An 11724-nucleotide genomic window follows, 5' to 3' on the forward strand; every position below is an offset into this window, starting at 1 on the left:
CTCCTCCTCCTCTTCCTCCTCCTCCTCCTCCTCCTCCTCCTCCTCGCCCGGCCGTAAATCCGCCCCCCGGCAGAGCCGGAGCGGGGCTGGCGGCGCAGCGCAGGCCTCGGCCGGGGAGCGGGCAAACGGCGGGGAAAAAGGGGGAAAAGAAGGAAAAAAGAGGAAAGGGAGGGCAAAAGGAGGAATAGGGAAGGGGAAGAGGAGGAATAAAGAAGGGAAAAGGTGGAAAAAAAGAGCAAAAAGGAGTAGAAAGGAGGAATAAGGAGGAAAGAAGAAGGGGAAAAGGAGGAAAGGAGGAGGGAGAAGGAGGAATAAAGAAGGAAAAAGGAGGAAAAAAGGGGAATAAAGAGGAAAAAAAGAATTAAAAAGGAAAAAAGGAGGAAAAAGAAAAAAGGAAAAAGAAGAGGAAAAAAGGATAAAGGAGAAAAAAGAAGGAAAAAGGAATAAAGAAGGAAAAAGGAGAAAAAAGAAGAGAAAAGGAGGAAAAGAAGGAAGAAGTGGGGGAAGGAGAGCAGCAAAGCGGCTGCCGAGTAAGAGCGGGGCTGGGGGCGCGGGGGGGGTGTTGGGGCGGTGACCCCCCCCTGCCCCGGGGGGGCCGCGACGGGTCAAGGGCGACGCGGGGGCTGCGGCGGCGTTTTGGGTCGGTTTGGGCGGGTTTGGGGGCGGCGGGGGGGGGTCCGGGGGTGCTCGGCCCGGGCTGCCCCCGCGGCCGGGGGGGACGACACTGAGGCCGGGCGGCCCCCGGAGCCCCGCCGGCCCCCCCCCCGGCCCCCCCGGCCAGGGCTGCACCAGCCCCCACCAGCCGGTTTTTCCGGTCCCGGCGCCTCGTCGGACGCTGCCCCGGCGTCTGGGGCGGCGGGTGCGGCACCGGGCACTGGAGTGATTTCGTTTATTTTATTTCATTTTATTTCATATTTTATTTTATTTTATTTTATTTTATTTTATTTTATTTTATTTTATTTTATTTTGTTTTGTTTTATTTTGTTTTATTTTATTTTGTTTTATTTTTTAATTTTACTTTATTTTATTTTACTTTGTTTTATCTTATTTTACTTTATTTTATTTTAATTTTTTATTTATAAAGAATACGTATGTAATTATTTAGTTATTAAGACTATTTATTAATCTACTTACCAAAATGCTTGTTTAGTATTTGTCCAGTAGCATTAACTGCCTCTTACCTACGTACACGTGTGTCTATCGAGCCCGTTTGTTTAGTTCTGTGCCATAGAAATGGCATATTTATGGATTTATTTATTAAGAATATTGATTTATCTATTTATCTACCTATCAAGAATATTTATATACTTACTAACACTATTTATTTATCTCTATAACTACACACCTTATTTATTTCTCGAGAATATTTATTTACTCATTTATTTCTCTTTATCACTGCTCTGCTTATTTATTTATCAATGAACAATAACAAACAGACGGTGACCAGCGGGCACCATCCCCGGCCCTTCCTTTCCCCCAAGGCCCCTCCGCTCCGGCCCTAGAAGAGACGAGAACACCTCAGCGGGCACCAACCCCCTTCATTTTCTCCCAGGCTTTCACCACCTCCCCCAAAAAAACCCCTTTTTCCCAAAATTTCCACCCTCCCCAGGCGCTTCCATCGCCGTTTATCGCCGTCGTTGCCTGCGCCTCTCTCCGAGCATCCCCTGGGAGCGGCGGCGGGTGCAGGAGGGGCCCGATCCTGACCTGTGCGTGGGCGGGGGACGAGGGGCTGAGAGCGGCCGGTGAGCTGGGGGGGGGGCACAGGGGGGGGACGGGGCGGGAAACCGAGTCCCAGCCGGAGCTGCCGCGCTCCTGCGGGTGTCAAAGTCACGTTTTCCAATTCTCTTGAGTGTTTCAAAGCCAAATTTCCCAAATCTCTTGACTATTTCAAAGCCAAACTTTCCAATTCTCGTGACTATTTCAAAGCCAAATTTCCCAAATCTCTCCGCAGGAGCATCCTCACGGGGCTGAATCCGCAGGAAAACCCCGGCGGAGGCGCAGGACTCCGACCGTGCCCCCGCACCGCTCCATCGAGCCCCTCCCTTCCTCCCAGGTTGGTTTGGGGTTTTTTCCCTCTTTCCGTGCAAACAGGAGGCAGATAAAATCCGCACGCGTCCGTGGCGTTAATTTTTTTAACGGTCGCTTCGAGGCGTGAGCAGCCAACGTTTTATTTTCCATTATTGAAACAAATGTAAAGGGATGGGGGAGAAGAAATCTGAGCTAAACGAGCTGTAGCTGGTAAATATATTGGACTAATATGTGTGTTTTTTCTCAAAATACCCAAGTTTTATCTCCTAAGGGAGAAGTTTGGGATGCGGCTCTTTCTGGACGGAGCCGGAGCGTTCCCAGGGGCCTGACCCGGCCCCGCGCGAGGCCGGACGCCGCGGTGAGGGTCCCGATGGAGCAGCCGCCGGAGCAGGGAGGGACGATCCTGGCCCCTTCCAGCGGCGAATGGACCCGCCAGCTCCCGGAGGGGGCCGTCGGCGGGGAGGAAACTCTGGCTGGTGGCCCGGAGAGCCCAGCGCCGGGTGGGCAAGCGGCCGTGCCGCGCGGCGAGGAGGAGGAGGAGGAGGAGGAGGAGGTGCCATCCAGCCCCGGCGTGGGGCAGCCGGGCTGCGCCCCACATCTCCCCTCCGATGAGCATCTGAGGGAAGATGCTCAGGAGAAACAGCCCGCGGAGGGTGGGGGGTCCCTGCCGGGTGCCCCTGTGCCCAGCCCGGGTGCCGGGGCGCTGGGGCTACCGGCTGAGCCCCCCCGAGCCCACACCCCGACGCGGGAAGCGGAGGCGGATTTTTATTGCGTGAAGTGGATCAGCTGGAAGGGCGAGCGGACGCCCGTCATCACGCAGAGCGAGAACGGGCCCTGCCCGCTCCTGGCCATCATGAACATCCTCTTCTTGCAGTGGAAGGCAAGTGGGGTGTTGGGGGGGGATTGGGGGGGATTTGGGGGGGCTGGCGAGGGGGGATGGGGCTCAGCTCCCCCTGCGTGGCGAGGGGAAGGGGCCGGGGGCCGGTGCCCAGCCTCTCGGTGCTCCCAGGTGAAGCTGCCCCCGCAGAAGGAAGTGATCTCGGCCGAGGAGCTGATGGCACATTTGGGTGAGCTCCCCGCGGCCCCCACCCCAGTGCTGTGGCCCCCACCCCAGTGCCGTGGCTAGCTGGCGCTGTGCCGTGGCTAGCCGGCGCCGTGCTGAGGGCTGAGCGCGCTGCCTCGCCTTCCAGGGGATTGCATCCTCTCCACCCAACCCCGGGAGCCGTCGGAGGGGCTGCAGCTCAACTTCCAGCAGGTGAGGAGCAACTTCCAGCCCAAAAATCCATCCCCCCGCCCCACCTCGGTGAGCGCTGGTGGCCTTGGGCTGTAAGATTGGGGGTGCCACTTCGCCCCCCCTTGTTTCTTCCCCCCTCTCCAGAACATCAACGACACCATGATGGTCCTCCCCAAGCTCGCGACGGGGCTGGACGTCAACGTCCGCTTCACGGGCGTCTCGGACTTCGAGTACACGCCCGAGTGCATCGTCTTCGACCTCCTCAACGTCCCGCTCTACCACGGCTGGCTAGTGGACCCCCAGGTGAGCCGGCCCCACCGCTGTCCTGCCGGTGGCTTGCGTGGGTCCAGGGATGAGCCAAGGGCTGGTGAGGCCCTGGCACAGGTTGCCCAGAGAAGCTGTGGCTGCTCCATCACTGGAAGGGTTCAAGGTTGGGTTGGACGGGGCTTTGGGCAACTGGGCTAGTGGAAGGTGGCCCTGTGCGTGGCAGGAGGGGGGGTCTAGATGATCCTTGAAGGTCCCCCCCCAACCCAAACCTTCCCGGCTTCTTGGGTGTCCCCGTGGCGGAGCGATGGGCCAGCAGCTGCTCGGGGAAGGGTCCAACCGACCCGTCCTCCCGCGTGCGGCTGGGCTGCGGCGGGTCCCTGGGCCTCCCCCTCCCCGCGGAGCCGGTGCTCACCCCCCCGGCCCTCCCCGGCCCCGCAGAGCCCGGAGGTGCTACAAGCCGTGGGCAAGCTCAGCTACAACCAGCTGGTGGAGAAGATCATCACCTGCAAACAGGCCAGCGACTCCAGCCTGGTGAGCGAAGGTAACGGCCCCCCCAGTCTCCGGGGGTCCCCGGGGGGGGGTCCTCGAGGCTCCAGCCCCGCTCCCGCCCCGCTCTCGCCCCAGGGCTGGTGGCCGAGCAGTTCCTGGAGGCCACGGCCTCCCAGCTGACCTACCACGGGCTGTGCGAGCTGACGGCTGCCGTCCGCGAGGGCGAGCTCAGCGTCTTCTTCCGCAACAACCACTTCAGCACCATGATAAAGCACAAGGTGCGGCCCCGGCCCCAGCCCCGGCTTCCTTCGAGCCCACAGACCCCCCCCGGACGCTGCCCGGGGCTGACTGTCCCCTGTCCCCTCTCCCCAGGGCCACCTCTACCTGCTGGTGACGGACCAGGGCTTCCTGCAGGAGGAGGGGGTGGTCTGGGAGAGCCTCCACAACGTGGACGGCGACAGCTGCTTCTGCGACACCGATTTCCATCTCAGCCACGCTCCGGGCAAGGAGGGGGCCACCGCGGCCCCCCCGGATCCCCGGCTCCAGCAGAGACAAGTGGACCAGGTAGGGGACAACGGGTGGCAACGAGGGACACCTGAGCCCCGGCCCCGCTCCGGGGGGTGCTGCAGGGTTTGCTGAGCCCCCCCCTCTTTTCTTTCTGCCCCCCCAGGATTACATGATCGCGCTGTCGCTGCAGCAGCAGCAGGGCCAAGGCCTCTCCGCGCTCAGCGACCTGGAGCTCGCTCGCCAGCTGCAGCAGGAGGAGTATCAGCATCATCATCCTCATCATCCTCATCACCCTCATCCTCAGCAGCAGCAGCGGCAGGTCCCAGCGCAGGTATCGGGGTGCCCCCACCCAGGACAGCAGCGTGGGGGGCCGGGTGCTCCTCACCCCCCTGCTCTGCCCCACCGCCCGGCGCCGGGGGGGTGGCGGTGTCCCCCCAGGACGGTGGGGGGGGTCTCTGCGGGGTCCCCCCAGCCCCCTCCTTGTGCCCGCAGGGCCGCGCACACCCGGGCGGAGAGCGGAGGCAGCGGCAGAAGCCGGACTTGGACTGCACCCTCCTATGACCGGCCCCCCCCACGGGGGGGCACCCGTGGGGGTCCTGCCCCACCTGGAGCCCCCCGACTCACCCCGCTCTCGTCTGTCCTCTGGGGAGATCCCGGGGGGGGAGTCCCTGGGGGCAGGAGTGGGGGGACACACCCCCCCACTGCCCGGGACCACCCAAATATTTCCAGTGGCCTTAACACGGGGGGGTCCCAACACGGGGGGGTCCCACCCCCTTGGTCCCTACTCCGAGACGCGGGGGGACGCGCGTCTGGGGGGGGACACGCACCTCAGGGGGACACACGCACCCCCGTGTCCAAAACGTGGCCTTAGTCCTCGGCAAATAAACGACTTGTCCCCACGCGCGGGTCCGGCCGTGGCACCAGTGGGGGCCTCCACCTCCCCCGGACACGCGGGTTTGGGGGGGGGGGGGTTTTGGGGGGTTTTGGGGTGACGGGACCCTCCGCACCCCCCGGACACGCAGGTTTGGGGGGTTTTGGGGTGACGGGACCCTCCGCACCCCACGGACACGCGGGTTTGGGGGGGTTTTGGGGGGTTTTGGGGTGACGGGACCCTCCGCACCCCACGGACACGCAGGTTTGGGGGGTTTTGGGGTGACAGGACCCCGTGGGGTGCAGCGGCGGGGCCGGCAGTGGCGCTGCACACAGGGACCCCCACCGGGGCGGGGGGGGGCGAGTCTGTAGGGGTGTGTATAGAGTATATAGGGGGCGGGTGTGCACAGGAGTGTCCATAGGGGCGTATGGGGCATGCAAAGGGGGGTGTGGCGGGGGGGGCACGGGGGTGTGAAGGGGATGTGGGGAGGTGCCTATGGGGTCCTATAGGTCGGGGGGGGGACTGGGGCACATATAGGGGACCTGTAGCGAGGGGGGGGCTGGGGCGCATATAGGGGACCTATAGCGGGGGGGGCACAGCGCGCACGTGCCTCTGTCGGGCACTTCCAGCGGGTGCGCAGGTCCCGCCCGTCCGTCCGTGCCCCGCCCGCCCCCGCCGATCGCGGGCCCGGCGATGGATTGCTCAGGCCTGGCGCCCGCCCCGCCCCGCCCCGCCCCGCCCGGGCCCTCGGTGACGTCACTCCCGCCGCTGCCTGGCGCGGGGCGCGGGGGGGGGCGGCGGCAGCGCGAGGCGGCGGCGGCGGCTCCGGGCGGCGGCGCGTGAGTGGGGGGGGGGGGGGGGCGTCGGGGGGGTCGGGACCTCCGGGCCCTCCGGTGTCCGCCGGGCCCAGCCCCGCTCCGGGAGGGTCGGGCCGGGCCGGGGCGGGGGCTCGGGGCGGGGGGGTTGTGTGGGGGGGTGGTCGCTGGTTCCCGGTTCCCCGCACCCGCCGCCCCCCCGATCCTCCGCGCCTCCCCGCTGCGGCGGGGCCGGGCCTGGGGGGTCCCGGGCGGGGCAGGGCCCGGCGGGAGGCCCTGCGGCGGGGGGGGGGGTGGGGTGGTGGTGTCCGTCCCGGAGCCCGGCGGGGCCCTCCCGGTGCTTCCCGGGCGGCCCCGTGCCTCGATGCCCTCGCCCCGACCCCCGGCAGGGCCCAGCGGGGCGCCCCCGGCTCCTCCGGGCGGGGCGGGCCGGGGCCGGGGCCGGAGGGAGGCGGAGCCCCCCCGGCCCGCTGCGAGGCCCCGGGCCCGGCCTCCGTCCCCGCCGGGGCTGGGGTGCGGCCCCCCCCGGGCGGGCCTCTGCCTCCCCGGGTCGCTCCAGCCGCGGTGACCGGTACCCCCCAACCGGGGGGAGCAACCCCCCCACCCCAGGAGCCCCCGGCGCAGGGTCCGCCCGGGATTCGGTGCCCAGCGATGCTCCCGCTCCTGTTTTTTCTTCCGCGACCTCAGAATTTCAGGATTTTTTCACTTCCCAGCAGGATCGTTCCTAAAACCCCCTCGGGGGGGTCCGGCTGAGGGTGTCCCCGTCCCCCCCCTCCCACCCCCGGCTCGGCCGCGCCCCGTTCCGGCTCCTCTCCGTCAGCTGGGCCTCGGTGTCCCCGTTTCCCCGGGGCAGGAGGTGCCGCCGGCCCTGACCGGGGCCTCACCCCGCGTCCTCCCGCGCTCCCGCCCGTTACCCGCCCGCGGCCCCGTCCTGTCCCGGTTTAACGGGACTTGGGGCGCGCTCCCGCCTCGGTTTGCGAAACCGGCCCCGGCGGTTCCTCTTCCCCCTCCCCGGAGCGAAACCGCCTCGTCCCTCGCCCGAATCCCAGCTCCGCGCTGGGGATTCACCTCCCCGGGGACGGGGACCCCCCCCCCCCGAAGCCCGGGCTCGGCTCCCCGAGGGCGGAGGAACCACGGGCCGGTGCCGGGGATGCGCTGACCCCGCGGGGGGGTGACGGCGGCCTCGCCCTCCCCGGGCCGCCGGGAGCCTTTTTGAGGCACAAAGGTGCTTATTGTGCCCCCAGCAAATCCCTAATCCCGCGGCTGCCGCGCCGGCCCCCGCCCGGGGGCTCCGTGCCTCAGTTTCCCCCCCCAGCGGCGTTGGGCCTCGCACCCGGGATGCCCTCGGGAGAGAAACCACGTCGGGGGGGGGGGTGGGGGGGTCCCTTCGCCCTCCTCTTCATCCCGCTGGCTTGTGCCCGGCACCGGCCGGTGCCACCGGGGAAGTCCCGGAGACGGGGACCCCGGGGACGAGGATCCGTCCCGCCGGCCCCGGTTAATCATCACCCGCCGCGGGGAGCAAAGTCCCTCTCGGCTGGAGCCCAGCGCCCGGCCGCTCCGTGCGGCCCGTCGGGGGTTTCACTGGCCCGTGGGGGGGTTTCACTGGCCCACGGACCCTCCCCGGCAGGTGGCTTGGCCGGGGCCTCGCCGGGAGCCGAGGTGGGGCCCGGGCGCTGCCTGTCCCTGCAGCTCGGGGTGTTGGGGTCCTGCCGCCGTGTTGGGGAGATGGGAGCAGGGACCCCCGTTCCGGGGGGGCTGCGGCCCCTCCCTCACCCCCCTGCTCTCTTTCCCCCCCCCCCCCAGCATGTTTCAGACCCTGTACAGCTATTTTTGGTGGGAACGGCTCTGGCTCCCGGCAAACCTCACCTGGGCCGACCTGGAGGACCGGGATGGGCGAGTCTACGCCAAAGCCTCAGATCTCTACATCACCCTCCCCTTGGCCTTCCTCTTCCTCGTTGTCCGGCACCTCTTTGAGACGTGAGTCCCATCCCTGGGGGGGTGGGGGGTGGTCCCTGATCCATCTCTCCCTGCGCGTGGGGCTGGGGACACGCTGTGACAAGCCCCTGGCCGTGTTGCCCTGTGCTCAGCCCGGCCGGGGGTGGCTGTGGCACCTCGAGTGGGGGTCCTGCCCCCCCCCCCCCAGACCACATTTAGGCCCTGGTGGCCCCGCACAAACCCGGCTTTGTGCATCCTCCGCCGCCCTTATCGCGGCACGGGCGGCCGCGGGCCCCGGCGTTTAAGGAGCGATTTGTTGGGCAAACAATGGCGAGTCGAGGCCGGGAACAGACGGGGCTTTGTTGGGACAGCGGGGGAAGGGGGGGGGCACCCTTCACCGGGATGGACACGGCCCTGCTGCTTCGGGGGGGGGCCGGTCCCCCAGCCCTGCGGTGACAGAGGGACCTGGGGGATTCCCCCGCCGTTAAACCCACCTTGAAGCAGCAGCGGGATGGGGAAACCGAGGCACCGAGTGGCTGCGGGTCCCTGGGGGGGGGCTTCGATGGGGCCCCATCAGCCGGGTGACGCAGAAACGGGGACATTTTGTGTCCCCAGGTACGTGGCCACCCCACTGGCCGGGCTCCTGAATGTCAAGGAGAAGATCAGGTTAAAAGCCACCCCCAATGCCGTGCTGGAGAAGTTTTACGCTGCCACCACCAAACACCCCAAGCAGGTGAGGGGAGGGGGGTCCCCAAAAGGGGCTCGATTATGGCCTGGGAGGGCGGGGGGCGAGCGGCACAGCCCGGGCCCTGCGGCGCTGACGTCCCTGCTGTCCCCCCCCGAGGCCGACGTGGAGATGCTCTCCAAGAAGAGCGGCTGCTCGGTGCGGCAGGTGGAGCGTTGGTTTCGCCGCCGCCGCAACCAGGACCGGCCCAGCCTGCTCAAGAAGTTCCGGGAGGCCAGGTGAGACCCCGCGAGCCACGTCCCAGCGCTCGGGGGGGGCTGGGGGGGGCACCCGCGGGGCCGGTGGGTCCATCCTTCTCCCTCCCTCGCCCCGGTGCCCGTCTGAGGGACCGTCTGCTTCCTTTTTCCAGTTGGCGATTCACGTTTTACCTTATTGCTTTCATTGCTGGCATGGCTGTCATAGTGGATGTAAGTACTGCCCCCCCCCCATGCGTGCCCGCCCCCCCCGGCCCCCTCTGACTCCTCTCTGTCTCTCTCTCCTCCCCGCACCCCGCAGAAACCCTGGTTCTACGACCTCCGGGAGGTGTGGAAGGGATACCCCATCCAGGTGAGCGCCTGACCCCGGCCCAGCCGCCCTTCCCCGGCCCGTCCTGCCCCCGGGAGCCGCCCGGGGGTACGGGAGGGGATCAACCCCCCCCCCCCCCAGGGGCACGTGGAGGACCCCCCCAGCCTGTCGTTGGCTTGCAGAGCATGCTGCCCTCCCAGTACTGGTACTACATGATCGAGCTCTCCTTCTACTGGTCCCTGCTCTTCAGCATCGCCTCCGACGTCAAGCGCAAGGTGGGCTGCGACGGGTGGCAGGCGCGGGGGTGTCTTGGAGGGTGTTCACCCTTGTAGGGGGCTGGGGGGGGGATCTGGGGCCACAGCGGGGGGCTGGTGGGGCTCTGGGAGCTGGAGCCGGGCTGCTGTAACCCCCGGCTCCCCCTTTCCTGGGTTCAGGACTTCAAAGAGCAAATCATCCACCACGTGGCCACCATCATCCTCATCAGCTTCTCCTGGTTCGCCAACTACATCCGTGCGGGGACGCTCATCATGGCCCTGCACGACTCCTCGGATTATCTGCTGGAGGTACGTCCCCCTCCGCCGCCCGCGGCCCTGGCCCCGGCCCCCCCCGCCTCACACCCCCCCCCTCTGCCCCCACAGTCCGCCAAGATGTTCAACTACGCCGGCTGGAGAAACACCTGCAACAACATCTTCATCGTCTTCGCCGCCGTCTTCATCGTCACCCGCCTGGTCATCCTGCCCTTCTGGTGAGCGCCGGTCGCTGCGGAGCGGGTGGGGGAACTGAGGCACGGGGTGGGGAGACCCACAGGGGGGGTGGGACGCCCGTCCCTGCCCGTGACGGAGCCGTTTCTCCCGGCAGGATCATGCACTGCACGGTGGTTTATCCGCTGGATCTCTACCCGGCGTTCTTCGGCTACTACTTCTTCAACTTCATGATGGTGGTGCTGCAGTCGCTGCACATCTTCTGGGCCTACCTCATCATCCGCATGGCCCAGAAGTTCATAACTGGAAAGGCAAGAGGGCTCGTGGGGCTGGCGTGGGGGGTCCTGGGGCTGGCGTGGGGGGTCCTGGGGCTGGCGTCGGGGTCCCAGCCCCGCAGGGAGATGCGGCTGCAGGGTGAAGGGGCTCTGTTGGCGCCTGGCCAAGGTGGGGGGGGTTTGCAGGGGAGACCCCCCAGCCCTGAGAAGCCCTTGCTGGGGAGGAAACCACAGTGGTTGCCATGGGGGGAAACTGAGGCACGGCAGGAAAAGGTGGTCCTGCTGACCAAGCCCCCCCCCCCGGCCTTTCCCTCTTCCCCCCGCCGCAGGTGGTGGAGGATGAGAGGAGCGACCGTGAGGAGACGGACAACTCGGAGGAGGAGGAGGAGGCGGCGAAGAACGGGCCCCTCTCCAATGGCCACCCCGTCCTCAACAACAACCACCGCAAAACCGACTGAGCGCCCTCACCCCGTCTCTGCGCTGGTGGGGGCGGCCGGGGCCCCCCCGGAGGCCGAACCCGCGAGGCGGCCGATGCCGCCGCCCCCCCCGCGGAGCGCCGGGGTTCCCGTCCCCTCCGTCATCCTCCCCCCTCCCTGCTCCAGCCGATCAAACCGGGGTCCCAGCTCGGCCCCCAGCCCCCTCCGTCGCCGCCTCGGGAGAGGGGCCGCGGCGCGGGGGGGCGGCGGCGGTCGCCGCTTCTCCACCTGGCGCTCGGCGTCAGGGCCGTTTCTGCCTTTCACCTGCTGCCTTAATCCACCGCGGGGCCCCCCCACAGGCAGAGCCCCGCGACGGCTCCTTCCCCTGCCCGCAGCCCCCGGCTCGGGCCCCTCCCGCGTTATTCCCCCCCCCACGGCGCGGTGGAAGCGCCCTGGGAGGCTGCGAGGGGCGGCGGGGGCAGCCCGGGGGGGGCTGAGCCGGGGCCGTGCGAGTCCTCGGGGAAGGAACCTGCGGGGTTCAGTCACTGCTCGTGTCTCACGGAGGAGTTTCATCCCCACATTTCTCTTCTGTTAATGGGTTTTGAGTCTCTCCCTTTCCGTGGCCTCTCCTGGTCCCTTCCCCAGCTGTAACAGGACAAATTTGCAACTGATTTTTTTTTTTTTTGTTGTTGTTTCTATTTATTTGGAAGACAGAAGGAGCCGGGCTTGGCTCTGTCTCCTGCATCCACCTGGGATGCGGTGAGACCTCCCAGCGCGGAGGGGTGGGGGAAAAGGACCATTAACCAACGTCAGACCAAAACGTGTTTTGTTGTTTTTGTTTTTTAAAAAAAAAAATAAATAAAAGGTTAAATATATTAAAAGTTAAAAACTAATAAACTTCGGTATAAAAAAAATAAAGGGCTCGAGCATCGTCTGT

General features: G+C 66.2%; 2 protein-coding genes across 5 annotated transcripts; both read left to right on the forward strand.

The window, feature by feature from the left end:
* The first annotated feature begins 161 nt into the window (after window positions 1–161).
* MINDY1 (MINDY lysine 48 deubiquitinase 1) lies at window positions 162–5424 on the forward strand. 4 transcript variants are annotated; one of them, XM_074809445.1, is made up of 12 exons: window positions 162–530; window positions 1610–1742; window positions 1952–2053; window positions 2286–2908; window positions 3038–3095; window positions 3219–3283; window positions 3407–3565; window positions 3968–4070; window positions 4154–4296; window positions 4391–4582; window positions 4689–4856; window positions 5018–5424. In XM_074809445.1, the coding sequence occupies exons 4-12, from the start codon at window positions 2399–2401 to the stop codon at window positions 5084–5086; spliced, it is 1467 nt and encodes a 488-aa protein (XP_074665546.1). In that variant the 5' UTR covers window positions 162–530; window positions 1610–1742; window positions 1952–2053; window positions 2286–2398; the 3' UTR covers window positions 5087–5424. The 4 variants fall into 4 exon arrangements, with proteins under 4 accessions (XP_074665546.1, XP_074665548.1, XP_074665545.1 ...); XM_074809447.1 differs by having other exon boundaries at window positions 2300–2908; XM_074809444.1 differs by lacking the exon at window positions 1610–1742.
* A 713-nt stretch (window positions 5425–6137) lies between these two features.
* CERS2 (ceramide synthase 2) lies at window positions 6138–11705 on the forward strand. The gene is made up of 11 exons (XM_074809713.1): window positions 6138–6235; window positions 8015–8188; window positions 8762–8879; window positions 8991–9109; window positions 9241–9298; window positions 9387–9437; window positions 9578–9670; window positions 9830–9958; window positions 10034–10140; window positions 10254–10407; window positions 10701–11705. Exons 2-11 carry the CDS (start codon window positions 8016–8018, stop codon window positions 10827–10829), a joined length of 1131 nt encoding a protein of 376 aa, XP_074665814.1. The 5' UTR covers window positions 6138–6235; window position 8015; the 3' UTR covers window positions 10830–11705.
* The last annotated feature ends 19 nt before the right edge of the window (window positions 11706–11724 follow it).

Source organism: Strix aluco, chromosome 30, assembly GCF_031877795.1.
Source record: "Strix aluco isolate bStrAlu1 chromosome 30, bStrAlu1.hap1, whole genome shotgun sequence".
Lineage (NCBI taxonomy): Eukaryota > Metazoa > Chordata > Aves > Strigiformes > Strigidae > Strix > Strix aluco.

What these genes read in the sequence shown, in the direction of transcription:
- MINDY1 (XM_074809445.1), top strand. Translation starts at nt 2,399, where the DNA reads ATGGAGCAGCCGCCGGAGCAGGGAGGGACGATCCTGGCCCCTTCCAGC. An exon ending in GCTGGCTAGTGGACCCCCAG is followed by an intron (nt 3,566 to 3,967) that starts GTGAGCCGGCCC and finishes CCGGCCCCGCAG; the next exon opens with AGCCCGGAGGTGCTACAAGC. An exon ending in GCACCATGATAAAGCACAAG is followed by an intron (nt 4,297 to 4,390) that starts GTGCGGCCCCGG and finishes CCCTCTCCCCAG; the next exon opens with GGCCACCTCTACCTGCTGGT.
- CERS2 (XM_074809713.1), top strand. Translation starts at nt 8,016, where the DNA reads ATGTTTCAGACCCTGTACAGCTATTTTTGGTGGGAACGGCTCTGGCTC. An exon ending in AAGAAGTTCCGGGAGGCCAG is followed by an intron (nt 9,110 to 9,240) that starts GTGAGACCCCGC and finishes TCCTTTTTCCAG; the next exon opens with TTGGCGATTCACGTTTTACC. An exon ending in CTGGTCATCCTGCCCTTCTG is followed by an intron (nt 10,141 to 10,253) that starts GTGAGCGCCGGT and finishes TTCTCCCGGCAG; the next exon opens with GATCATGCACTGCACGGTGG.